The 24,310-nt window shown below is 52.5% G+C and overlaps 1 protein-coding gene and 1 pseudogene across 1 annotated transcript in view; both read left to right on the plus strand.

Annotated features, from left to right (window-relative positions):
- The first annotated feature begins 331 nt into the window (after positions 1-331).
- On the plus strand, positions 332-1,631 carry LOC133756481 (ankyrin repeat domain-containing protein 42-like; annotated as a pseudogene).
- Positions 1,632-3,206: 1,575 nt separating this feature from the next.
- Positions 3,207-24,310, plus strand: part of LOC133756482 (butyrophilin subfamily 1 member A1-like) — a 33,061-nt gene continuing 11,957 nt past the window's right edge. The window contains exons 1-6 of the mRNA XM_062187161.1: positions 3,207-3,216; positions 3,653-3,679; positions 14,801-15,100; positions 17,726-18,400; positions 22,233-22,610; positions 23,721-24,002. Of these exons, the coding sequence (XP_062043145.1) occupies positions 3,207-3,216; positions 3,653-3,679; positions 14,801-15,100; positions 17,726-18,400; positions 22,233-22,610; positions 23,721-24,002 (1,672 nt within the window). The remainder of the gene's footprint in view (positions 3,217-3,652; positions 3,680-14,800; positions 15,101-17,725; positions 18,401-22,232; positions 22,611-23,720; positions 24,003-24,310) is intronic.

Raw genomic sequence — 24,310 nt, forward strand, 5'->3', positions numbered from 1 at the left:
TGGAGCTGGGAATCAGACCCAGGCATTCTGACACTGAATGAAAACACCTTAGCTCCTGATTTTGGTGGAAGGCAAAATCCCTGCCCCTGAGTAGATGTGTGTGTGTGTGTGTGTTTACAAGAGTGATTGTTTATTATGATTTTCTCACACCTCAGAAGAATGCTGTATTCGTTAACAGCTCGGGCCCTGGTTTGATTTTTTATGGCCTATATATGAAGACTGGAAAAGGAGAAACGTAGAAAGGTAGAAATCACTACCTAGAGAAAGGACTGCAAGCAAACAGTGGGAAAAAAGAACATGTGGGGAAGAGAAGAGCTGGAGCTAACTCTGGCGTGGAGCTGATATCACACAAGGAACTGTAAGAGGTTGGATGGCAGCCCACATAGCTGCAGCCAGAGGTCAGGATGCTTGTGTGTAGGCTCTTATGATCAGTGGAGCAAACCCAGCAGCTCAGGATGACCATGGATGTGCTCCTTCACAGCCCACTGTGACTCATGGATGCTCTTTCACTTCACTAATAATGCTCCAAAGTGGGCTGCTGAGGGACTCCTGTTCATTAGTGACAATATATACTCTTATAGATGGGATAGAATTGGTAGGCTGGCTATCTAATTCCAACAATTAAAATCTCTTATATGACTGGGAAAGTAATTTAGTTGTTCTAAATTAATCAGACATATCTCCTTCCCTACTATAATCCTCTCTAAAGTTTGGTAGTGCAAAGAAATTCAGAGGCATTGGGTCCTTCATGTCAGTTCAGAGTTTGGGAAGGTTCTCAAGCTCCTAGGCAAAGGCGACCAGGATCCCAGGGTGACTGATGAGAGAACAGAGACCTGTACGTGAGGCCACATTTCATGGGGGACTTGGCTGCTTGCAGCTTCTTGTTAAGTGGGGATGTAGCATAGAATGTGTGGGCCACAATGGAAACCTTCCAGTTCATTAGCAGCCCTGGAAGGCCACCTTCACTGTATCAAATTCCTACTCAGTGGAAGGACAGAGGAACACAAGCTTTGAAAGCCTTCAAGGATAATGGAGAAAATGTAGCAGACCTGGCACAGAGGTTCTTTAAGCAAAACATTTTACAGTTTATCCTGGGGACTGAGAATGAAGGAAATGATGTGGAAGATCAGGAAACCTTAGCATTTCCAGGTCCCGTGGCTGGCGTTAAGGGTGATGTGGAAATGCTGAAGAAATCTGCAGAGGTTGGAGTAATCCATGGGAATGAGTGTGATGGTGGTGGATCAACTGCTGTGCTTACAGCTGCTGCACAAGGTCACATGGAGTTTGCAGTGGTTCACTACAAAGGAGCAGACAGTGATATCACCACAAAGCAGGGGACCCAGTGATGTGGCCGTGAGGTTTGCCCATCTGGCAGCATGAAATTATTAAAGGGGCAACAGAAATACGATACAGAGGATGTGGATGAGATTGATATGAGATTTTATAAGACACGAGGCTGAGGGGAGCACTGATGCCAAGGATGGTTAATGTGTCACTGAGTTGTATAAAACAGATGCCAGGGTAAGCGTTTATAAGAAAGTTGTAGAATTGAACACCTCCTGGAAATTGCTCTGAGTAACCATAAACACAAGGGACAGATAACAGAAGAAAAGTTAAAGCAGTTTATTTGACCACTAATGTCTTAGTGAAAAACAAGTAAATGAAATGCTCACTCTTTTCCAGAGGTCACGTGGACCAGCCCCACCATTTTATGTGATTTTGTTTCCTATCAAGCAAATCAAACAAGACTGCAATGCCAATTTCTATGAATGAACTTGTGCAGGTGTGGATGGTGGTCACAATCTTATCACCACAGGGGAAATGCATTTTTCTTATTACTGTCAACCTTCTAATCCTGTGCCTGTGTCCACTGCTCCCACGCTGCCTTCCCTGTGCTGGGCAGGAAAAGCTCTCTCCCTGATGAACTCCTCAGACTCTGACTGTGGATGGAGCCTTTGCTTTGGTCAGCACCTGCCTCTCTCCTCCCCAGGGATGCGCATGGAGGTGGAGGAGATGCAGTGGCCTTGGGGAGGTCGGGGAGAGGCTTCCTGGTCTCTCCTTCTGGTCCTCCCAGGTGCTCATGCTGGAAGGTCAAGCTCAGCTGGTCCTTGCTGTGTTGTCAGGTGAGGAAGGGCAGGGCAGGTCCAATCCTGTCTTGGGGCAGTGTTAACAACTATGCCTCATGACTGTAGAGATCATGGTCTGGGTGACTTGGTTTTGAATGGGTAATGGATGCACTGTGAGGCTTTTCCTCCTATCCAGAACTTCCCTTGCCCACTGGTTCCCTGGGCCCTCTGCATCCCTCCATGTCCCACCACAGTGTGTGGGAATTTCTGGGTCATGATTTTCCCTGTGCAGGTGACAGGAGTCCTCATGTTCTCTCCAGATCCTTCTGCCAGTTCCCCTCCTCCATGTTGGGCGTAGCTCCTGAGCACCTGTGATCACAGCAGGTATCTGTTGCCATAAGACCTCAGCCTTGGTGGCTTCCACCACACACTGACTGTCTTACAGCTCTGTAGGTCAGATGTCAGAGACAGGTCTCACTGGCTAAAACCCATGCAAGACTGAAGCCCCTCTTCTGGCTCTTGTTTTTCCAGCATCGGAATGCACTTGCACACGAGTTCATGCCCCATTGCTCTGTCTTGCAGCCAGCTATGTAGGCATCTGTCAGACTCTGGTTAGCTCTTCATATAAATTTATCTGGCACACACAGGTTGGCAGGTTTTCTGCTTTCTGGGTTCACATGATTAGATTGGGCTCACCTGGATCATCCAGTGAACTCTACTACCTTCAAGGTCCTTAACCTTTATCCCATCTGCAAAGCTCCCTTTCCTGTTAGGTGACTGAGTCACAGGTTCTAGGAATTAGCACACTGATATCTCTAGAATCATCCTCCAACTTCATTTCAGCCAATTGTAGCCGCCTCTCTCCACCTGTGGTTACAGGCAACCTGCAAGTTCAGCTCAATCAGTGCTTTTTTTAATTTATTATTTGAAAGGCATAGTTACAGAGAGAAAAAGGGAGAGAGGGAGAGAGGGAGAGAGAGAGAGGTCTTCCATCCGCTGGGTCATTTCCCAAGTGGCTGCAATGGCTGGAGCTGGGCCAGTCCGAAGCCAGGAACCAGGAGCTTCTTCTGGGTCTCCCACGTGGGTGCAGGGACCCAAGGACTTGTACCATTTGCTGCTTATTTCCCAGGCCATAGCAGAATGCCGGATTGTAAGTTGAGCAGCCGGGATTCGAGCCAAAGGCTATATGCGATGCTGGCACTGCAGGCGCAGCTTTACCTGGCCCCATCAGTACTTCTTATGTAAATGGAGGGCCTGGAAATTTTGATCTCCCAAGTTTATTCTTAAGAAAACCTATCTCCATGATGATTTGTGTCTAGGGATGTGAGAAGCATAATTTGAGAGTGAAATCTGGGAAATGCCTTTCCTGTTTGGTCAGTGGCCAGCCTCTCAGTTAATTTTATGGCTTGGGGGAAAGGCTGCTGTCTGTGTGTGTGTGAGTGTGTGTGTAAGACACAGTCCATCAACTGAATGTCTCCCACACATTACCCCCATCACTCTCCCATCGCTGTTTCAGAAGAGCAGGTGCTGGGCTGACCTGTGCAATCTGTGCAGACCCCTGATACGTAATGTGTGTTCTCTTGTAGACTGGCGGAAGGAACGGTTCCAGGCCTGTGAGTGACTTCGTGTTCTTTCTGGGTGCTCCTCCCTGTGCCCCCATGGCTCTGGCCTCTGCTTCAGTTCTCTGTGCTGGTACAGATGCTGGCACCATCAGTGGTGGTGGGGTGGGGGCTGAGGTGACAGGAACAAAGCCAGGCTGGTTGTCAAGGTCTCTGTGACACATCTGACACTTAGAGAGGTCTCCTGGTTCCTCCTCCTGCTTGGAGACCAAGGGCTTGCATAACAGGGATCTTATCTCAGCAGCCTTTCTACTCCCCCATGCAGCTGGGTGGTTCTGGGTGTGGTTGTGCATCCTTGCTATGAGGCTGGAAGTGACCCGGGATTACTTTGAACTTTCTCTGCAGGGTCTGTCACTCTGCATCCCAGCTCTGCCCATCCCATGCTTGCCATCTCTCCTGAAAAGAAGAGTGTGACCTGCAAGGTCATCCCTGAAGGCTCTGATGACATCTACTGTGTGTTGGGCCTTGAGGGCATCACGTCAGGAAGATGTTACTGGGAGGTGGAGATCAAGAGTGGAGGGTTCGGCGACTGGGTTCTGGGGGTCTGTAGGGAGCATGTGACAAGCACAGGCTGGTGTAGAGAGTCCCCAGATGAAGGGTTTTGGGTTGTGAGTTCATTTTACAATAGCTACCTTCCCTGGACTAAGCCTCAGCAGCTTCTAGACCTTAGACAGCATCCCAGCAGGGTGGGGATTTTCCTGGACTATGGTGAGGGGGACGTCTCCTTCTATAATATGAGTGACGGCTCCCACATTTTCTCATTCCCCCCAGCGTCTTTCTCTGGAGCCCTCTACCCATGCTTCATGCTTCGAGGAGACATGTCCCTGAGCATCTGCCCCACAGAGGGGGGGTCTGAGGGGCTCCCTGTGCCCCTTAGCAAGTCTCCTTCTTTGGAGGAGCCTATGAGGCCCCCAGGGGAGGGGCTCAGCTCAGGCTCTGGAGTGGATGGATCTCCCCCAGGGGCTGAGTTTCAATTATTGTCCTGCACCCATAGGAATGCCCCTGACTCCTCAGTGAGACTCCTGCTGAGGCTGCAGGCTCCTGGGACAAAGCCTCTGGGGTACGTCCTGGATGGCCCAAGAGCTTTCTCATCTCGTGGTTATAGGAACTGCTGCTTCATGCCTTGTGTCCAAACAGCAGAAGATGCAAGTTCACAGCTGTTTGAACTGGTTTAGGATAGGCTGAATTTTACTATGGGAATTTGTTTTTTATAAATTTTTTTTGTCTTGAGGTAATTTTTATTGATTTTCCATTCTCTTTGGTTATGATTTGGGCTGGAGTCTGAATTACTGTGCCCAAGAAAGCAGAGTTTAATTATCCAACTTGAGCAGAGGGCCTAGAGGTTGAGGGGGTCCCCAGCTCTGTTCTGGGAGGGTTTGTTCTATTTGACTACAGAAATTGGCCATCTAACATTTTCATGGAGATAACTGACTGATGGATTTTTAGGGGAAAGGTATTTAAAGGCCTACTTTGTTTCACTTCCTTTCTGGGACAGAGGAAACACACGTAATTCTCCACACTGCAGTAATTTCTGTTCCCAGTGAACAAACTGCTGTGTTAATTCAGGGAACCTAAGGGCGAGGGCTTGGATTCCCTTCTGTGTCTACACTGCAGCTGTGGGAAGAAGAGAGCTGCTAGCAGGGTAGCTGTGGATCCTGAGTGAGATGAAGATGAAGACAAGAATTTCCTGATGCAAGTTCAACTGCAGACAGCTCTGACTGTGAGCGTGGTTCTAGTTACTCAATGCATTGCCTCTTTGTGATCCAAGTCCAGTTGTCACAGTGAGTGGAAAACCACAGCAAACAAAATGAAGCAGGACTGTTGAGGGCTCAGATTCTTCCAGCAAGGAGACGTTCATTCTTCCTGATAAAACACTTTGTCCAGGAAGGGGCTCATGGAGCAGGCGTCCTGATGCTGCTTGAGACCCCCACGTCCCATGCCTTGCTGGGTTGTCATCTGGTTCTACCTCTGATTCTCACTTCCTGCTAAAACACACTAGGAGGAACCAGTGTTGGATTAAATGGTTGGATTCCTGCCACCCATGTGGGAACCTGGATTGAGTTCCTGTCTCTGTCTGCAGCCTTGTCCAGCAACTGTTGTTGTTTGCATTTGGAGAGGGAATCAGTGTCTGGAAGATCTCTGTCTTCATTTCAATTAAAATGAAAAATAAAGAAAAAATAAAACTATCTGATTGGCTATCAGTTCTGACTGTGGGTGAGAGACATGAAATGAGAAGTGGAAGAAGGAAGTGGTGGATAGCACCTCTCACTTTGTAACCCTTTATACCAACAAGGAAGACAGTACCTGTATGATTTCAATATTTGTGTTGCCAAGCTCAGTCGGGGTTGTAGTCTTATAAGTCATATATTAATGGTAGTTCGGAGGTGGAAACAATCAAATTACTGTGTTCAGAGTTGAGGACTTTGTGAAGTGATTTGATTGGAACAGGTTGTTAGGGCAGAGCCCCTGTGATTGAATCTTGGTGGATTTATGGGGGTGGGAAAGAGAGCACATGGACACAGAGAGATGTGGACAATGCTGGAATATTGTGATTTTCAAAGGTGGCTCCTGTGACAGTCTGCATTGTGCTCTTTGGACTTTGGCTCCCCAGAGCTGTGAGCCAGAATAAACCTCTTGTCTTTGTAAAGACAGCAAATAGTCTGCCTCAGGTATTTTCTTATTACAACAGAAAGCTGACTAGTTTTTATCTTTGCTTGTCTGTGTATGTCTTTGTACACAGTAATCATTTTCTTCCTCTCTCCTTACACTTATGATTTTATATGTAAATTGTTTAAGATTCAGTTTATATTATAATCTTATATAATGTATGTTTTTATTTATTCTCATTTTTATTTGAAAGCCAGAGAGACTGAGGGAGGGGGGGAGAGAGAGAGAGAGATAGAGAGAGAGAGGTCTTTTGCCCACTCGTTCATCCCCAGATGTCTGCAGCATTTGGGCCTGACCAGGCTGCAGCCAGGAATCAGTCACTCCATCTTGGCCTTCCCTGTGTGGCAGGGGCTGAGGAACCCAATATGTTACCTTCCTGGTTGTGTTGTCATGATGCTGGGTCAGAGGCAGAGTAGCCGGGACTTGAACCAGGCACTGTGCTGGGGGATTCTGTTGTCCCAAGCTTGGCTGCACCACAGTGCCACCCTTTTGTCTTCTTAGAGCCTTCTTTTCCTCTTTCAGTAGTGACCCACATTTCTCTAGTTAGTAGTTTTTAGGTTACATTTTCCCTGCTCAGGTGACTGATGTGGTTTCCGTCTCCTGAGTGGACTCTGCCTGATGTAATCCTCTAAGCCACAGGGCAGCCAGAGGAGGGCGCTGAGCTGCTCACACCGTGTGGGAAAGGGGGTCTGAGGCACTCACACATTTATCAACACGCCTCACCACAAAAATGAGACCATACACACGTAATCTACAGGGTCCCTGCTTGGATTTTAAGTTTTCTCAACATATTTACTTATTAGCTGTCCTATTTATCCCCATTCCATTTTGTATGTATCTTCATGTCACTGCATTACTTTTGGATTTCCTATGAGAACACCTTCTTTGAGAGAGACAGAAAAGGCAGGCATGCAGATGATATGATATTATTTACCAAAACAGGAGTGATCTCTCTTCTTTTTAAAGATTTGTTTATTTATGTGAAATTTAGATTTACATAGAGTTGAGGCAGAATCAAAGAGAGAGAAGTCTTCCATCTGCTGGTTCACTCCCAACATGACCACATGTGTCCAGAGCTGTGTCAGTCTTATTCCAGGAGCCAGGAACTTCTTCCGTGTCTCTCATGTGGGTGCAGGGTTCTAAGGACTTGGGCCATTTTCCACTGTTTTCCCAGGCCATAGCAGAGAACTGGTTTGGAAGTAGGGCAGCTGGGACTTGAATCATTGCCCTCATGTGATGCCGGCACTGCAGGCAGTGGCTCTACCTGCTATGTCACAGTGCGTGCCCCGAGAGTGATCTCAGTAGCTAAGCGCACCAGCTGCCTTAATAGCTTCAGAAGCAGTGATTAGACATCACTGTTGTAACATTAGATAGATTTATAAGTTATCCCGGTGTACATTTTTCAGTGAATTTATTTTGGGAGTTAATATTGATCAAAGGTACCAGGTGCTTTTCTGAGTATCCCAAAGCCTATAGTTTTGTTGCCCCATAAGATGTTTGCCACTTTACCCTCTTACTCGGTGTACTTACTAATTTTTTAAAATTATTTGTTTGTTTTATTTGAAAGTCACAGGTGCATAGAGAGAGAGAGGGGGACAGAGAGGGATATATATATATGTGTGTGTGTGTGTGTGTGTGTGTGTATATATATATATATATATAGAGAGAGAGAGAGAGAGAGAGAGATCTTCCATCCATTAGTTGACTTCCCAGATGTCCCCAATTACCGGACTGGGCCGTGCTGAAGTCAGGAGCAGCAGCTTCGTCTGGGTCTCCCACATGGCTCCTGGGACCAAGCACGTGGGCCATCCTCAGGTTCTTTCCCAGGCACAGAGGCAGGGAGCTGGATCAGAAGACTTGAACTGGAGCCCTTCAGGGATGCTAGTGTTGCAGGAGGAGGCTTTATCCTCTGGGCTACAACAAAGACCCCAAATATTTTCCAATGCCTTTCTTGATGGATAATACACAGTCTATTCTGCCAAACACTCCCTGACATAGCTCTACAATTGTACCAGTTCCATTACTGATTAGTTACTGGAATAAATACTTTGATTTCTATCTTTGTGTAGAGTCATATTTATGACCTTATGAAAATTGTACACTATTTTCTTACATCTAAACAACATAGAAGAGGAGTGGGGAGGGTGATTGTAAGGCCACCACAAACCACACCAAACACCAGCGTAAAGGAAAGGGTTTATTGGGGGGAAATCAGACAGACCAGAAGGAAGGGGCAAGGAAGGAAAAGGAGAGAGGAGGTTGTAAGGGAGAGAGAGAGAGAGAGAGAGAGAGAGAGAGAGAGAGACATGTGTTCAGGAACAGATTCTCTTAAAACTTTGCTGGGGGCAGGCAGGGAAGTAGGAGCAGCGAATCCCATTAGGGTAGGGGTGGAGGTGACACCTGTGGTTGCGCCGTGGGGTCACCTGGCTTCCAGCAATGGTGGCGGGGGCTAGAGCCTAGGATGCTGTCCAGGGCATAGATCTTGCCATTGGTAAGACTGCATCAATTTACTAACCATAATGATGAAGCCAGAACTAAGAGGCTGAGTAAGAACAGGGGAGTCTGTGTGGAGAGAAGGACAGAGGGAGAACCTGAGGGAAATGGGTGTGAGGGAGGAACTGTGCAGAGTGCAGGGCACTTGGGTGACTGGGGGAGGATGGCACGTGGCCAGCACTGAGGAGCTGGGAGCTCTGCCCACTGCAGAAACTGACCTGAGATTTCAAACGGATTCCTTGAGGGATGAATTCAGGGGCAAGGATGAAATCACAGGCTTCTTTCAAAGTGATAGATTTATTTTTTTCCTTTGAAAATAAAATAGTGATTTTTCTTTCATCTCCTTGGAAGGCAGAGCAAGAGAGGAGAGTGAGAGTGAGACAGAGATAGAGAGAGAGATCAAGAGAGGGAGAGAGAGAGAGAGAGAGAGAGTTCTCTTCCATCTGCTGGTTCACTCCTGGAACAGCCAGTCCGTGAATGCTGGACCAGGTCGAAGCCAGGAGCCAGGAACTCCATTCAGGTCCCCACATGGGTGTCAGGGTCCCAGCACTTGACTCCTCACCTGCTGCCTCCCAGAATGCATTAGCAGGAAGCTGGGTCAGAAGCAGAGCAGCCAGAACTCAAGCCTACTCTTGAATGTGAGCTTTGGGCTTCCGAACTGTGTGTTATCCAACCACTTATGTTGAATGTTCCTTTTTTCTTTAAATAAAGTGATGTCCTGAGTGTTTCTGAAGTCTGAACATACACAATGCTTCTTTACTTGTATTCATCCTCCTTCTTTGACAGCAGGTGTCTTGTGAGGTGTTTTGGTCCCTTCCTGTTCTGCTCTCCAAGTAACTCATTTCCTGGCTGAGGTTCAGTCTCCTGTCTCGTGTCTTCTTCTTCTTTTATTTTTTTTTGATACGCAGAGTAGACAGTGAGAGAGAGAGAGACAGAGAGAAAGGTCTTCCTTTGCCATTGGTTCACCCCCCAATGGCCGCTGTGGCCGGCGCACTGTGCTGATTCAAAGCCAGGAGCCAGGTGTTTCCTCCTGGTCTCCCATGGGGTGCAGGGCCCAAGGACTTGGGCCATCCTCCACTGCACTCCCTGGCCACAGCAGAGAGCTGGACTGGAAGAGGGGCAACTGGGACAGAATCCGGTGCCCCGACCTGGACTAGAACTCAGTGTGCCAGTGCCACAGGCGGAGGATTAGCCTATTGAGCCATGGCGCCGGCCTCCAGTGTCTTCTTCAAGTATTCTTTCCACCACTCTTTCTCCAGCTACTGAGCTTGAACAGGCAAGGTATCACTCACCTTCCTTTACTCACTATGAAATACAAAATAACACGCACACCCTTGGCTTTGCTTTCCAATTCTCAGCAGTGCATTTGGCCTCCATAATCCTCGCTTCAAAGCGACTCCCAGGGCTTGAGTGATTGACAGCCGTGATGTCACTACAGGTCACATCCACATCAAGGTAAGGATCATCATCAGCACCCCCTGTGCCCCTCAGTCTCTGTCCAGCTCCAGATCTCATGCATTGGTCATCACCACCTCCTCTGCTGAGCACGGCCTTGGGGGAGCATTCATGGGAAACACAAGTGTCCACGTTCTGTACAGTCAGAGATGTCAGTCCACAGAGCCCTTCCCCAAATGTCTTTGTCACAAATTTTCCAAGAATCTTCCTTCCAACTCCTCGGCCAGCCCATCACACTACTGGCCACAGCCTGTGAACTGGCAAATACTCTCAGGCCTGGGTGTTTTTCCCCCAAGCAAGTGAGCTGTCAGGTGCTCTTCACCCCTGTGCTCACTGACATCCCAGAAAGGGGCTGCAGTGCTGCAACTGCCCACTAGGTGGTGCCTGCCTGCGTCAGAGCCATTTGTAAGTCAGGCTGAGCCTTCTCTCCCCTGTCAGGTGACCCTAGGAGCTCCCCATGGGACCACAGGCACAGACTGGGTGAGGAAAGGCAATGCTGTGTGCGGGAGAGGGGCCATGGGCGTTGGGCCGTGTCTTCCTGTAACTCACCTGTGAGGCAGGGCCTGCTCAGCGGATGCTGCATGCAGTACACATCCCATGTGATGATGGAGTGGGGCTGTGCACGCCCTACTGTACAGCCTCTGAATGTGCTCACAGCCAGTGTGACAGAGGCAGAGAGAGAGAGAGAGAGAGAGAGAGAGAGAGAGAGAGGTATTTTTCATCTGCTGGTTCACTTCCTAATGGCTGCAACAGCCAGGCCTGAGCCAGGCTGAGACCAGGAGCCAGGAGCTGCTTCCAGGTCTCCCACGTGGGTATCAGGGTCTAAGCATGTGTCCATCTTCCACTGCTTTTCCAGGCCATTATCAGGGAGATGTAATGGATGTGGAGCAGATGGGGCTCAAACTTGTGCCCATATGGGATGCTGGCACTGCAGGCAGACACTTCACCTGCTGCACCACAGGGCCAGCCTCAGACAAAAATATTTTTTTTTTTTTTGCAACAACAGGCACGGTGGGAGCTTTATGTTGGAGAGGCAAACAGAAGAATGGAAAACCACAGCTTGGAGTGTGACACTGGGTTCAAGTCCTGCCTTCAGCATCACTCACCTGCTGTGTTACGTTGATCAGAGCAGCTTCCAAGCCTCCCTCAGCCCCTCCTCTGTAAGGAAGAAGAAGTCTAATGTGGAGGATGTGGTGAGCACTGCCCCAGACCCTGATCAGCACCGGGCACCAGTGACTGACAAAGAAGCGCAGCCCTCGTAAGGACCGGGCTTTGTCCTTTCTGTCACAGGAGGACGACTGTGGACCCGGCCACGCTCCCTGGAGGACCTCCTTCCCACTGCAGGGAAGCTTCCTGGGTTTGGTCATTCAACCCTGTTGCCCTTCCTGGGCCCCAGCTGTGTGTGACTTCTCTACACTTCTGACTCTCTCTCTCCCTCTCTCCCTCCCTCCCTCCCTCCTTTCTCCCTCTCCCTTTTTCTGGCCCCGACCCTCTTCCCACAGATGACCACCCTGGTCAGCAGGAGTTTGTCCCGGGTTTTGGTTCTTGGCTGACTTGGGGGACTCCTCACTGGGTGACCACTCTGTGTCAGTATCTACCTAGGGCTCCTGGAGGGGACAGATTGAGGCCCTGGGGCTTTGGGACTGTGGTCCTGATGCTGTCTCTGGGGGCACTGCTCTCCCAGGTGGTGACCATGGCAGACCCCTCCTCCAGTGACCTCCAGGGTCCTGGATTCTCTGGCAGCAGGAGGCCTGTCCCTGGCTGACCTCAGGCCCCCTGCAGTGCCTGCTTGGGAAAGCTCAGGGCTGCCTGCAGGGAAATTTCAGGATCTGTTCTGCTGATGCCAAGGATGGGCCCAACCTCCTTCCCAGAGATTTACTCAGAGGAGCTCACGGCTGCACACGTGTGTCTCCTGCAGCTCCGGAGCTTCTCTGGGGGACCAGAGGCCGTTCCTTTGCAGCGCAGTTAGCAAGAAGGGTGAGGCCTCTGCCTCTAGGCTCTGCGGGAGCTCGGAACCCTGACCTGTGCAGGTGCCCCATCACCATGCACTGACCAACTTTCCACCTTACCACCTCCCTGGCTCACCTTAGCCCAGCTGGGCCCTCCCCCTTATCCTCACTGCATCCCAAGTACCCAGGCCACGGGTCAGGGATGTCTGCCCCTGGCCTGCCTTCCTCATGGGTCTTGGAGTCCTGCCCAGCTCTGGGGTTGGGAACCCAGCTGCCTTGTAGCATCTCTGGCTCCCAGGGCTAACTCTCCTGGGGCAGTAAGACGGTCACGACAGGCAGCACTGTGACTGTGACAGCCATGCTGGGATCGCTCCTGATGGAGGCTCTGGGAGAAGTGGAAGCTATACAAGCTGATGTCCCAGCCAGGTCTCTACTTGGTGTGCAGACCCATGTGGTAACTCCTCCCCCACTCCCAGCCAGGCGTGTAATGGGGCAGTTGGCAGAAACACATCTCAACCAAGGCCTTGACTTCCTGCTCCTCTTCACGCCCTGGCAGAGCCGCTGTGCCATTGCTAAGCTGTGCTGTGGGCCGAATGTGTGCCCACAACGAGTGGAGCCTTGTTGTGACAGTACTGGGACGGGCGGCTTTTCTGGGAGGTGGGATCATGACTCCAATCCTGGCCCCGTGGAAGGACTTTGCGAGAGGGAGCACATCCCTTTGGCCCTTCTGCCTTTCTCCCTGTGAGGCCATGAGCTTCCTCCACTTTTGAGGACACAGCAGCATGGCGCCGTCTCGAAACCCAAGAGCAGTCCTCGCTGGACATGGAGCCTGCGGGTGCTTTGATCTTGGATTCCCTGAGCTCCAGAACTGCAAGAAAACAAATTCTATTTTTAAAAATCATTTATTTATTTATTTGGAGGCAATATTATATAGAAAGAGAGAGGGCAAGACAGAAGATCTTCCACCTGCTGGGTCACTCCCCAAATGGCCACAATAGCCAGGGTAGGGCTAGGCTGAAGCCAGGGATTTTTTTCTGGGTCCCTGACATGGGCTCAGGGGCCCAAGAACTTGGGCCATCCTCCACTGCTATCCTAGGCACATTAGCAGGGAGCTGGATTGGAAGCGGAGCAGCTAGGACCCAACCTGTTGTGGGCTAGGTTGGACCCAAATGAATATCTCAGGCTCTTGCCTTTTTTTTTTTTCTTGACAGGCAGAGTGGACAGTGAGAGAGAGAGAGAGATAGAGAGAAAGGTCTTCCTTTGCCGTTGGTTCACCCTCCAATGGCTGCCGCCGCCGGCGCACTGCGCTGATCTGAAGGCAGGAGCCAGGTGCTTCTCCTGGTCTCCCATGGGGTGCAGGGAGGGCCCAAGCACTTGGGCCATCCTCCACTGCCTTCCCGGGCCATAGCAGAGAGCTGGCCTGGAAGAGGGGCAACCGGGACAGAATCCGGTGCCCCGACCGGGACTAGAACCTGCTGTGCCGGCGCCGCAAGGCAGAGGATTAGCCTGTTGAGCCACGGCGCCAGCGCTCTTGCCTTTTATTAGAGAAGCATCCTGAGCACAGGTCAAGCACTTCATGCAGCACGGTGAGGTTTATTTAGAAAGTGAAAAAAACATGCAGGTGCATGAGGGCTCCATTAGGGAGAGTGGACCAGGGAAGGTGAGAAGGGGAATTTCATACCCTGCTCTGCTCGCGGAGGCCACAAAGTGAGGAGAGAGAAAAAAGGGACTCACTCCCCTTAACCAGAATCTATGAGCTTCAAAAAAGTAGTGGGTACATAGTACTGCCCCCAGGGCCCAGGTAAGGGGAAGCCTAGTTTGGGGAGGGGTCATTGATTGATGATAGCATTACACCTGTTGGGATAGGTGTGGCTGCCAGTTAAGGAACTTCTTCTATCTGCCTGACTTTTCCCACATAGAACCTGCGCCCATATGGGAAGTCAGCCTCACAGGCAGGAGTATAACCCACTACACCACAATGCTGGCCCAGAAGTATTAGTCTTTATCAATTACCTATTCTGTTGTATTCTACTACAGCAGCACAAACTGGCCTAAGACTGGACAGAAATCTAGGCATTCTCTTCTCTTCCTCCCAGACTGGAGTGCGAGGCTCCACCCCCCAGGGCTCTCCTGGTCTCTGCAGTACCTGCTGGTCTCCCTGCTCCCATTTTCCGAGTCAGCTCTCCAGAAGGAAGTCTGAGCGGTGGTGCTGGAGGGGCAGTGATGCTGTGTCTTGGCCTGAGACCGGGGCACACAGGCCGGTTCAAGGCTGACGGTCGCAGGTCTGGGTCTGTGCATAGTAATCTGTGGGGGGGAAGTGGTGGCACTGAGTTGATGAAGCTGGGGGAGGGGCACGTGGGCATCACTCGCTGTGCTGCTCTGTCCACTTCTGTTTAAATATGGTTAACACATTTTTTATTGGTACTTTCAAATAAAAAATATGAGTGCTTTGCTGTGATAAGGGTAAAATAAGACAGTGCACATGATGGTGGGGGTCAGACCAAGTCACCCTTCTGCAGGAATGCAGCTAAAGCTTCTCCCTCTCCCTTAGTGACAGTCGAAGGCCGGGAGATGTTGAAGGCCCCATCTTTGGCTGGGCACACTCAGCTGCATCAGCACCACTGGCTCCCAGCCTGTGGTCCTCAGCCCAGCAGTGTCAGCGTTTCCCTGGACCTTGCTGGAGGGGAGTGTTCTTGGGCTCTACCACTCACCTGCTCAACCAGAAACCCCGGGGGAGGGGCCTTCTGGGAACCCCTGCAGGTGATTCCACTCCTGATGCCAAACCCCAGGGCCCAGACTCACCTGGGGAAGCTGAGGGAGGTGGCCTTGGAGGACAAGCCTGGGAGAGCAGGTGCAGGTGTCTGATCCCAGAACCTGGGACAACAGGGACCCCCTGCGCCCAGCAGCATCTGTCCAGTCCTGGGCCACAGGGCTGAGTGCCCTGCCTTACTGCAGGGGAGGAGGTGGGATGGAAACTCGGCTGTGGGGACCTAACGTCCTGCTGTGGGGGCCCAGTGTGCTGGGAAGGAGCAGCTGTATGGGTGTTAGTAGGGGGCTGCTCAGGGGAGTGGTTGTAGCGCCAGGTCCCATTGTGACACAGCTGAACCCGCATCTGCTGACTCCACCCAGGGCTCCTGTCCTCTGCCTCCTCCTGCCTGTCTATGGATTCCATCGTTATGGTAGATAGGAAGCTAGAACTTAGCCTATATGTGTGGGAGAGGGGCCTGTGGAAACCGGAACATCCTTGGAAGTAGCCCAGGATCTCACACTGTGACGTCCTGCCCAGACCCTGATGACTGTCCAGGTGGTCTCAGCCCTTCCCCCAGGACAGCTCCCAGGAGAATCCTGTCTCCTCAGCATCCAGTGGGCCCCTGGCCTGATAACACTGAGTGATAAACCACTGCCCCTTCCTCCAGGCAGGCCCCCAGGGGACGCTCCTCTGTCCCTGCCAGGTGGGCTCCCCAGTCTGATGGCACTGCAGGAAAACCTGGGAGGAATTTTCCTAAGTTACACTCAGCAAACTCTTTGTCCTGGAGGAGAAGGGGAAATGTGGGTGGCCCCAGCAGTTAGCCTGACCCCAGGCGCATATCTCCCCACCCCCGACTTCTGCCAATCAGGTAAAGTGCTGCTGGGTGTGGCCCAGGCCCACCTGGAAAGCTACCTCCAAGCTGATTGGAGAGGCAATCAAGTGTTGGTTCTGTCCTGTAGTTAGTACTCCCCTGAGTTATTACGCCCCTTCTGCCTGCCCTTTAAATAGCATAGATGGCTGTGAAAAGTCAGACATGTTCCCCAAAACTTGTCCCCGGTGCTCCTTGAGGGAAGGACACTGTCACTCTGCTCTCCCTGACAGTGTGGCTTTGCAGGACAAGATGCAGAGAAAGAGAAATGGTGGAAGATCTGGACCCTTTTCCCTTATGATCACCAGAAGGAATATAGACGGTGCACTCAGCACTCAGCTCTCAGCTCTGCCGAGCCGCCCGCCTGGCCTAGCAGCTGTATTCTCTCCATTTACCCACGTAACCTCGCTTTCCCCAGGCTGAGTGCCTGGGCCCTGTCTCTCGGGTTCTGTCCCGTCTGTTCTGACGGACGCCCCACCCAGTACACCTTGCTACCTTGCTGAGCACTGCTTTGTCTCACACTCAATATATGGGGGGCTGATGGTTTTTTCTCATAAAGATTTATTTGAAAGGCAAAGTGACAGAGAGAGAGAGAGAGAGAGAGAGAGAGAGGACAGAGGGTGAGAAAGAACTGGGGAGAGATCTTCCATCTGCTGGGTCACTCCCCACATGGCTGTAACAGACAGCTCTGGGTCAGGCTGAAGCCAGGAGCCAGGAGCTCTATCTGGTCTCCCTCGTGGGTGCAGGGGCCCAAGCTCTCAGGCCGTCTTCTGCTGCTTTCCCAGGTGCATGAACGCGGATTGGATCAGAAGGGAGGAGCCAGCAGGCCTCTGCGGCACAGCAGAAGATGAACTATTTTACAGTAGTGAGCATGTCACAAGGAGACAGTGACAAGGGGAAAGGCAGATGGCTCACTGTGGTCACACCCGTTCTCTCCCTGTCCCCATGTGTCTGTCCAATCAGCCAATAAGATCGTGAGTCTGCTCTGGACAAGAGGCTTTTCTGTGTCTGGATTTTCGCAGCAGCCTTGACAAATGCTCACTGAACAGCTCCACGTGAGGCTGAGTCCTAGGACTGCTCAGTGGGGCACTGTGGCAGGGTGAGGGGAGGGGGTGGGAGAGCAGAAAAGCTTTGGTTGGGGGAGGGGCTGGAGCAGCCCACGTGTGGCCAGGGATGCAGTCAGGGTGTGTTGGGGGGGGGGTCCAAGAAGAGGGAGACCCTGGCCCTCTCTGTTCTCAGGGGAGCAGTGTGGGCAGGCTCACCTGGGAGCCTTGGCGTAGGCAGAGGTGCTGATATTCCGGCTGTAGGGAGGCGGGATTGCCGTGAAATGAAGAGAAGAGCCGACACTGCAGCCCGAGAGTGGTTTCGTGGTTTATGTGATGTAATGTGCACTGGGACAGCTCGGTGTGCAGAAGGTGGGGACGGAGGCCCAGAGCAGGAGGCAGAGCTCTGGGCCCAGGACACCTGCAGGAGAAGCAGGGGTGAGACCTGCTCAACCCTACTGCGGTATGCGATCTGCCCACTGTGGCCTCGACTTCCAGTCCCATTGGCCCCCAACTTTGAACTCTGTCCACAGTGCAGAGTGAAGTGCATCGCCCTCCAGTTACTGGCGCGACCATGTTTCGAACAGGCGACCTGTGTGACCACTCCAGATCAAGAAGGAGCACTCCTGGCCCCCAGGTCAATCCTTTCTGTCCCTTCCCGACCTCACCCCCTCTTCAGCCAGCCAGGAGGCCAGCTCCTCTCGCCCCACTTCTCTCACCGCAGCTCCGTTGCCACTTCTTCACTGCATGCATTTGCAGTCCTGCACTGCGTGGCCTTTTGGGTCTGGGTTCTGGGATTCCCATCCTCATTTCTAGGTTTCTGGACTGCATTGTCCTCGCCTTCCTGCTGGGAGGTGCTGCTGTCTGCCAGTGCTGGCCACAAGGGGGCAGCAGAGGGCTGGGAAACCCGGTGCCGCTGGCGCTGCCTCTGGGTTGGCCCTGCTCCTCTGGGGCCTGTGCTGTGCAGAGTTCTGGAGCAGGGGTTTGGAGCCAGGATCTCCGCACTGCTGGGAGCACGCACTCCTATAAATAACGAGGAGCTCACGGAGAAGGAGAATGGAAAGGGAAGCTTATTTGGTACAAAGCACAGTGACGTCCGTGAGCAGCTTTTCCATGAACGCATTTCCAGGGACTTCTGGAAGAGACCCCCCCCCCACCCAGGTCCTCGGCCTCCCCTCTGCCCCCCAGACCCCCGGACACCGCTAGGGCTGCTGCCCCCCACGTGGTGGCCCCACTGGGAGCAGGCGGGACTCTGGGGGGAGCTGGCACCGGCAGGGCTGACCCTGGTGGGTTCCTCACCTCGGGACCCCGGGTCTCAGCTGCGACAGGAGGACAGCAGGAGGACGGGCACGGAGACTCCGTGTGTGCTGCTCAGAGGGAAACGCGGGGGGGTGAGCGGGGCCGAGGGTGGGGTGGGGGCCGTGGGACAGCCGGGCCCTGGGCGCAGCGCTGCGGCTCGGTCTGCGGAGAGGAGACTGCGGGAGAGGGCCGGTGTCCATGCCTGGACAGCAGAGGGCCGGCGTCCATCCCGGGACAGCAGAGGACAGGTTTCCATCCCGGAGACAGTAGAGGCCAGGCATCCATCCCGGGGGACATCAGAGGACAGGCGTCCGTCCTGGGACAGCAGAGGACAGGCATCCGTCCCGGCACTCTCAGACTGGCCTCTGATGGCTGGACGGCACCTCTGCAGCCTTTGCCGCCCCGGGCTTCTTCCGCGTTCTCTTGGGGACAAAACCGGGGTCTTTCCCATCACCACTTCTCCAGTCCCTCCGCCAGGATTTGCCTGCTGCACCCTTGGCCCAGGCAGGGCCTGATCCACATGGAACCGGAGGTGAAGGGTCAGAGAATTTCTCCCAGGTCGCTGACGGCCCCTATCTGGGCAGCACTGGTGCTGTCGCTCGGGGCCCAGCCACTGCGGAGCCAGGTAAAGTGCTGAGACCCTCTGGGTGGATGGGTCTGCTCCGCCCCGCCCCGGATGCATCAGGGCTTCTTTCTTCTTTTTTTTTTTTAATTTTTATTTAAAAAATTTTTTAAATTTTATTTTGACAGGCAGAGTTAGTGAGAGAGAGAGAGAGAGAGAGACAGACAGACAGAAAGGTCTTCCTTCCGTTGGTTCACCCCCCAAATGGCTGCTACGGCTGGCGCTGCGCCGATCTAAAGCCAGGAGCCAGGTGCTTCCTCCTGGTCTCCCATGCGGGTACAGGAGCCCAAGCACTTGGGCCATCCTCCACTGTACTCCCGGGCCACAGCAGAGAGCTGGCCTGGAAGAGGAGCAACCGGGACTAGAACCTGGCGCCTATATGGGATGCCGTCACCGCAGGCAGAGGATTAACCAAGTGAACCATGGCGCTGGCCCCAGAGGGCTTCTTTCTTCATAACCCTACCTTCCTTCCTCTCTGCCTTCTTCCCTTTTTAATTTTTTAAAACATTTTATTTACTTATTGAGAGGTAGAGTTACAAACAGAGAGAGGGAGAGACAGAGAGAAAGGTCTTCCATCTACTGATTCATTCCCCAGATGGCTGCAGTGTCCAGAGCTGAGTGATTGGAAGCCAGGAGCTTCTTCCGGGTCTCCCACGTGGGTGCAGGGGCCCAAGGACTGGGCCATCTTCTACTGCTTTCCCAGGCACAGCAGAGAGCTGGATCAGAAGAGGAGCAGCTGGGACTTGAACTGGCGCCCATATGGGAGCTGGCACTGTTGCTTCCTTCCTTTGTGCCATTTGTTTGTTTGTGCCATCATCATTTGCACTTTCTTTCAAATTTGTATTTATTTTTTGCTTCTTTATTAGTCTGATAAAATTTATTAAGTTTTCTGTAAGAATACCCTTTTTCATTTGACCTCTTTAAAAAATCCTTTACAGGAAGCTTGTAAAAATGCTGTGGAGAGTGCATGTTATAGAACTAGATGGTACGGGGCTGTGGCATAGAGCTTTAACTTCCACCTGCGGCTCTGGCCTCCCACGTGGGTGCTGACTGAGACCTGGTTGTTCAACTTCTGATCCAGCTCTCTGCTCATGGCCTGGGAAAGCAGTAGAAGATGGCCCAAGTGCTTGGGACCCTACACTTGTGTGGGAGACTTGAAGGAAGCTCCTGGGTCCTGGCTTCAGATTGGCCCAGTTCCAGCCAATTCAGCCACTTAGGGAGTGGACCAGCAGATGGAAACCTCTCTTTCTGTCTCTCCTTTTCTCTGTCTGTAGCTCTGCCTCTCAAATAAATAAATAAATCTAAAAAAATTAGATTACACAATTTTTTCAGCAAAGTACACTAAGATTTATTTGTTTATTTGAAAGGCAGAAGTAGAGAGAGAGAGAGAGAGAGAGAGAGAGAGAGAGAGGTCTTCCATCCACAGGTTCACTCCCCAGTTGGCTACAATGGCCAGAGCTGTGCCAATCCAAAGCCAGGAGATAAGAGCTTCTTCCAGGTCTCCCAATGGGTGCAGGGGACCAAGGACTTGGACCATCTTATACTACTTTCCCAGGCCACAGCAAAGAGAAGGATCAAAAGTGGAGCAGCTGGACTAGAATGGGCAACCATATGGTTTGCTGGCTTTACCTGCTGTGCCACAGCACTGGCCCCTAAACTGATCTTCTGATTCTGTTTTCCACGTTTTGAGGCCCCTCGTGCATCTCAGTGGTTGCAGGGGAGGGAGACCTCCTCACCTGCCCTGGACCCTCAGGTGTGGACTTGGGCTGGACACCCGTTCTGAGCCTGGTTGGGCAGGGGTCCCAGGCCATGAGGGCTCTGCCGCTGACCTCTGGGCAGGGCTGGTCAGACCCTGGTCCTTTGTTGGGCTGAGAGCATCCGGGTGTTCCTGAGCCACATTTCCTTGTAAACATGAGTTGTGGTGCTGACAGCCTGGACTTGGGGGTGGGGGCTGCAGACTCCTTCCACCTGAAGGTCAGATGGCGGCCAGAGGGAGGAGCGTCCACCAGGGCTCTGCTCAGCAAGTTGCCTGGTCACAGCTCAGCCCACCAGCCAGGTGATGCTGGTTACAGATCACAAGGAAAACTTTTAAAGGTGAAACAAAAAATGCCACTGGGGTGTGCGTGTGTGTGTGTGTGTGTGTGTGTAGGGTGGGGGATGGGGAGCGGGATCTCCCTGCAGCTCTAGCCCCTCCCTCCCCTAGGAAGTTCCTGCAGTCAGGAGGTGCAGGGCTCCTGTCCTACTGTTCTGTTCCCAGCTGTGACAGGAGCTGCAGGAATCTACTGTGTGTGGCTCAGATCCTGACACTAAATAGTCATGGACTGCAATTTAGTTTCTTCAGTGATTTCCTGAAAGTTCCCAACATCTCTGGGCCTGGGGAAGTCTCAGTGCTGGGCAGGGACAGGTGGTGACTGAGGGGGAGGGGCTGAGGGCAGCTGTGAGCTCTAAGCAGGTTGTGCTGCAGCCACTCCCAGGGCAGCTGTGGTGCTTAGAGTGGCCCCAGGGCCAGGGCCTCTGCAGAGGCTGCTGCACTGGTGCCAGCTATGCTATTCTCTGGTCTCCTGGGAGCCCACTGCCACATTAGGATGAGGATTCCTGGGCTTCAGCAGTGGACATTGAAGCAGGGGTAATGGCTTTGAGGGCAGCTCAGGGCAGGTGCAAGCCAAGGGGGTGGAGTTACCAGTTGCTGTGGCTCTGAAGTCTCTGGAGCTGCTGGATTTAGAGAAGAAGTTGGAAGAAGTCACAGCCAGAAGCAAAGGGGAGCAGGTGAGCTGGCTGTGAAACCCCTGTGGGTGAAGAGGGAAGCAGGGAGCAGGGAGGAGGGAGGAGCTGAGAGTGTGGTGGGGCTCAGGGCAGGGGGGGGGGGCGGCTGGAGAAGCCTCACTGCAGGAAGAACCAGGACGAGGTTAGTGAGCACTGGGCCCCTGTTCATTTCTTTCATTTCCGTTTCTCACATGTGCACTAGGCCAGGCCCTGCTCTGACTGCATTAGTGACTGTGCTGATCCAGAGTCAGGAACCTCTGCTGCAATCCTGGGGGAAGACACTGTTACATATGCAGATGAGGGAACTGAGGCCCCTCTCTGCTCTGCAGTCTCCCCTCCCTGCTTCTCCTCACCCAGCTGCACGTGGGGCTCTGCAGGTGAGTCTGTCCCTGACTCATCCTGGGTCTTCTTCGGGGTGGGAGGAGCCCCCAGCCCTCTCGGTCAGGACAGGATGAGGTTGGCTGAGGCCCAGGATGTGGTGGTGCTGCCCCAACCACTGGTTGTCATTAAGAAGTTAGGGTGAGTCACTCAGCCATCCAGTGGGTGTTAGAGAATTGACTGTTGTTTAAGGATTTGGAGCCTGCTGTTCCATGACCACAACAGATGTGTGTGTCTCTGCCCCTGCCTGTGTCTCTCCAGTGTTCTCAGTCTATTCTGTGTCCACAGACGATTTCCAGGTGATCGGCCCCTCAGTTCCCATTGTGGCCATGTTGGGTGGTGACGCCATCCTGCCCTGCTCCCTGGTCCCAGCCATGAATGCAGAAGACTTGGAGCAGCTGCGGTGGTTCCGTACCAAGTTCTCAGAGGTGGTATTCGTGTATCAGAACTGCCGGGAGCAGCACGAAGAGCAGATGCCCCAGTACACAGGGCGGACCTCGCTGGTGAGGGACCTCCTCACCCAGGGGCAGGCTGCTGTGCGCATCCAGAAGGTCCAGGTTTCAGACAACGGGAGGTACACCTGCTTCTTCCAGAAGGGAGACTACTATGAAGAGGCCACTTTAGAACTGCAGGTGGCAGGTGGGTGACCTGATCTGTATTCTAATCTGGACCTTGGGAGTATTGGGTTTTGGAGGAAACTCATGTAATTAAACATCTCATTTCATATGTGAGGGAAGACAGCTCAGTCACTCATTGATGTTCTCAACATAAATCTTGTAGAGGGAGTCCTAGTGTGTCAGTCAGGTTTACTCACACATCTTTGGTGTGGGCATGGAAGTAAAATCAAAACCAAAGTCTTCTCCCAGAATTCCTCTTTGCAAAGGTAGTAGGGTAACACAGCTGTTTCATTGCTGAATAAGCACCAAACCAGAACATGGCACACATCACAGGCCGTCCATTAAGGGATTGAGAAGACAGAGAAATCTCATGTTTTGTTTCTTTGTTTTTTAGTCAATCAGACGTAACATGAATTCTATTTTTAAAAAGTTTTATTTATTCGAAAGAGCAACAGAGAGTGATAGAGACAGAGATCTTCCATCTCCGGTTCACCCTCCAAATGCACACAAGAGCACCAATGGCATGAGTGCTTTCCAAGCTTCTGTTTAAGTGAGGCTAAGCCACTCTCATTGAGGAAGTCGGGTCACATGACCAACCTCAGAGTGTCAATGTGAGGGAACCACCAAGTGTGTGGTAGAGGGCTGGCTACATATAAAGATGGAGAAAGAATAGGAGATATTTTAATAATACATATTAGGTTCTGATTTTCTAGTGTATGTAAGGAAACCTGGCAGAGATAACTCAGGGTGTGGATATGAGGGAGGAGTGGGGACAGGGTTGTTGACTGGTGTGGTATTGGAAGTGATTTACAGAGAGAGGCAGTGGGAACCATAGCAGGTGCCCCAGGAGTGAGTGAGTGAGGAGATCAGAGGTTCAGGGTGGAGTCCTGGGGTCAAGCTCCTGCTCCTGGTTTCTCTGGGCCTCAGTCTTCCCATCTGCAGAGATGAGGAGAAAGCCCCCTACTCTGTGCCCCCATGGGTCCAGGGCTCTTTCCCCTCCTTCAGGCCACGCCCTCCCATGGACTCTCCAGAATGGAACACAGTGACTCCCCTGTAGCTGAGCCACACCCACACCCTGCTGAGGGTCCTGGACCACGTGGTCTCCAAGGTCTCCACAGCTCCCCTCTTGCAGGCCTGGGCTCTGCCCCTCAAGTGCACATTGAAGGGCCGGAGCAGGACGGGGTCCGCGTGGTGTGCAAGGCCTCGGGCTGGTTCCCGAAGCCCCAGGTTCAGTGGACAGACCTCAGCGGGAAGAAGTTCCTGGAGTTCTCTGAGGCCCATGCCCAGGACGCAGCAGGGCTGTTCAGCGTGGAGGCGGCTCTGGTGGTGAGAGACAGCTCTGCAGGGAGTGTGAGCTGCTCCGTCCTCAATCCCATCCTGGGCCAGGAGAAGGCGATGGCCGTGTCCATCCCAGGTCGGTGCTGCTTCTCATTCCTGGCAGGGCTTGGGAGGTGGAGCTGGCATCCCTGAGTGTTGGGGTGGGCCTGGGTGCTCCCCTGACTGGGTCTCCACCTGGGCCCCAGAGCCCTTCTTCCCACAGGCCTCTCCCTGGAAGGCAGCTTTTTCTGGGATCCTGACGGTGCTGGGGCTCCTGCTCTTTGGGGCTGGCTTCTTCACCAGGAGAGAGCACTCTGCAAAGCTGCAGGAGAGGCAGAAACGGGAGAAGCTGCGCCGGGATAAGGAGGAGGACCAGCGGGCAAAGGAGGAGGCACTGAAGGCCAG

Source organism: Lepus europaeus, chromosome 3 (assembly GCF_033115175.1).
Source record: "Lepus europaeus isolate LE1 chromosome 3, mLepTim1.pri, whole genome shotgun sequence".
Lineage (NCBI taxonomy): Eukaryota > Metazoa > Chordata > Mammalia > Lagomorpha > Leporidae > Lepus > Lepus europaeus.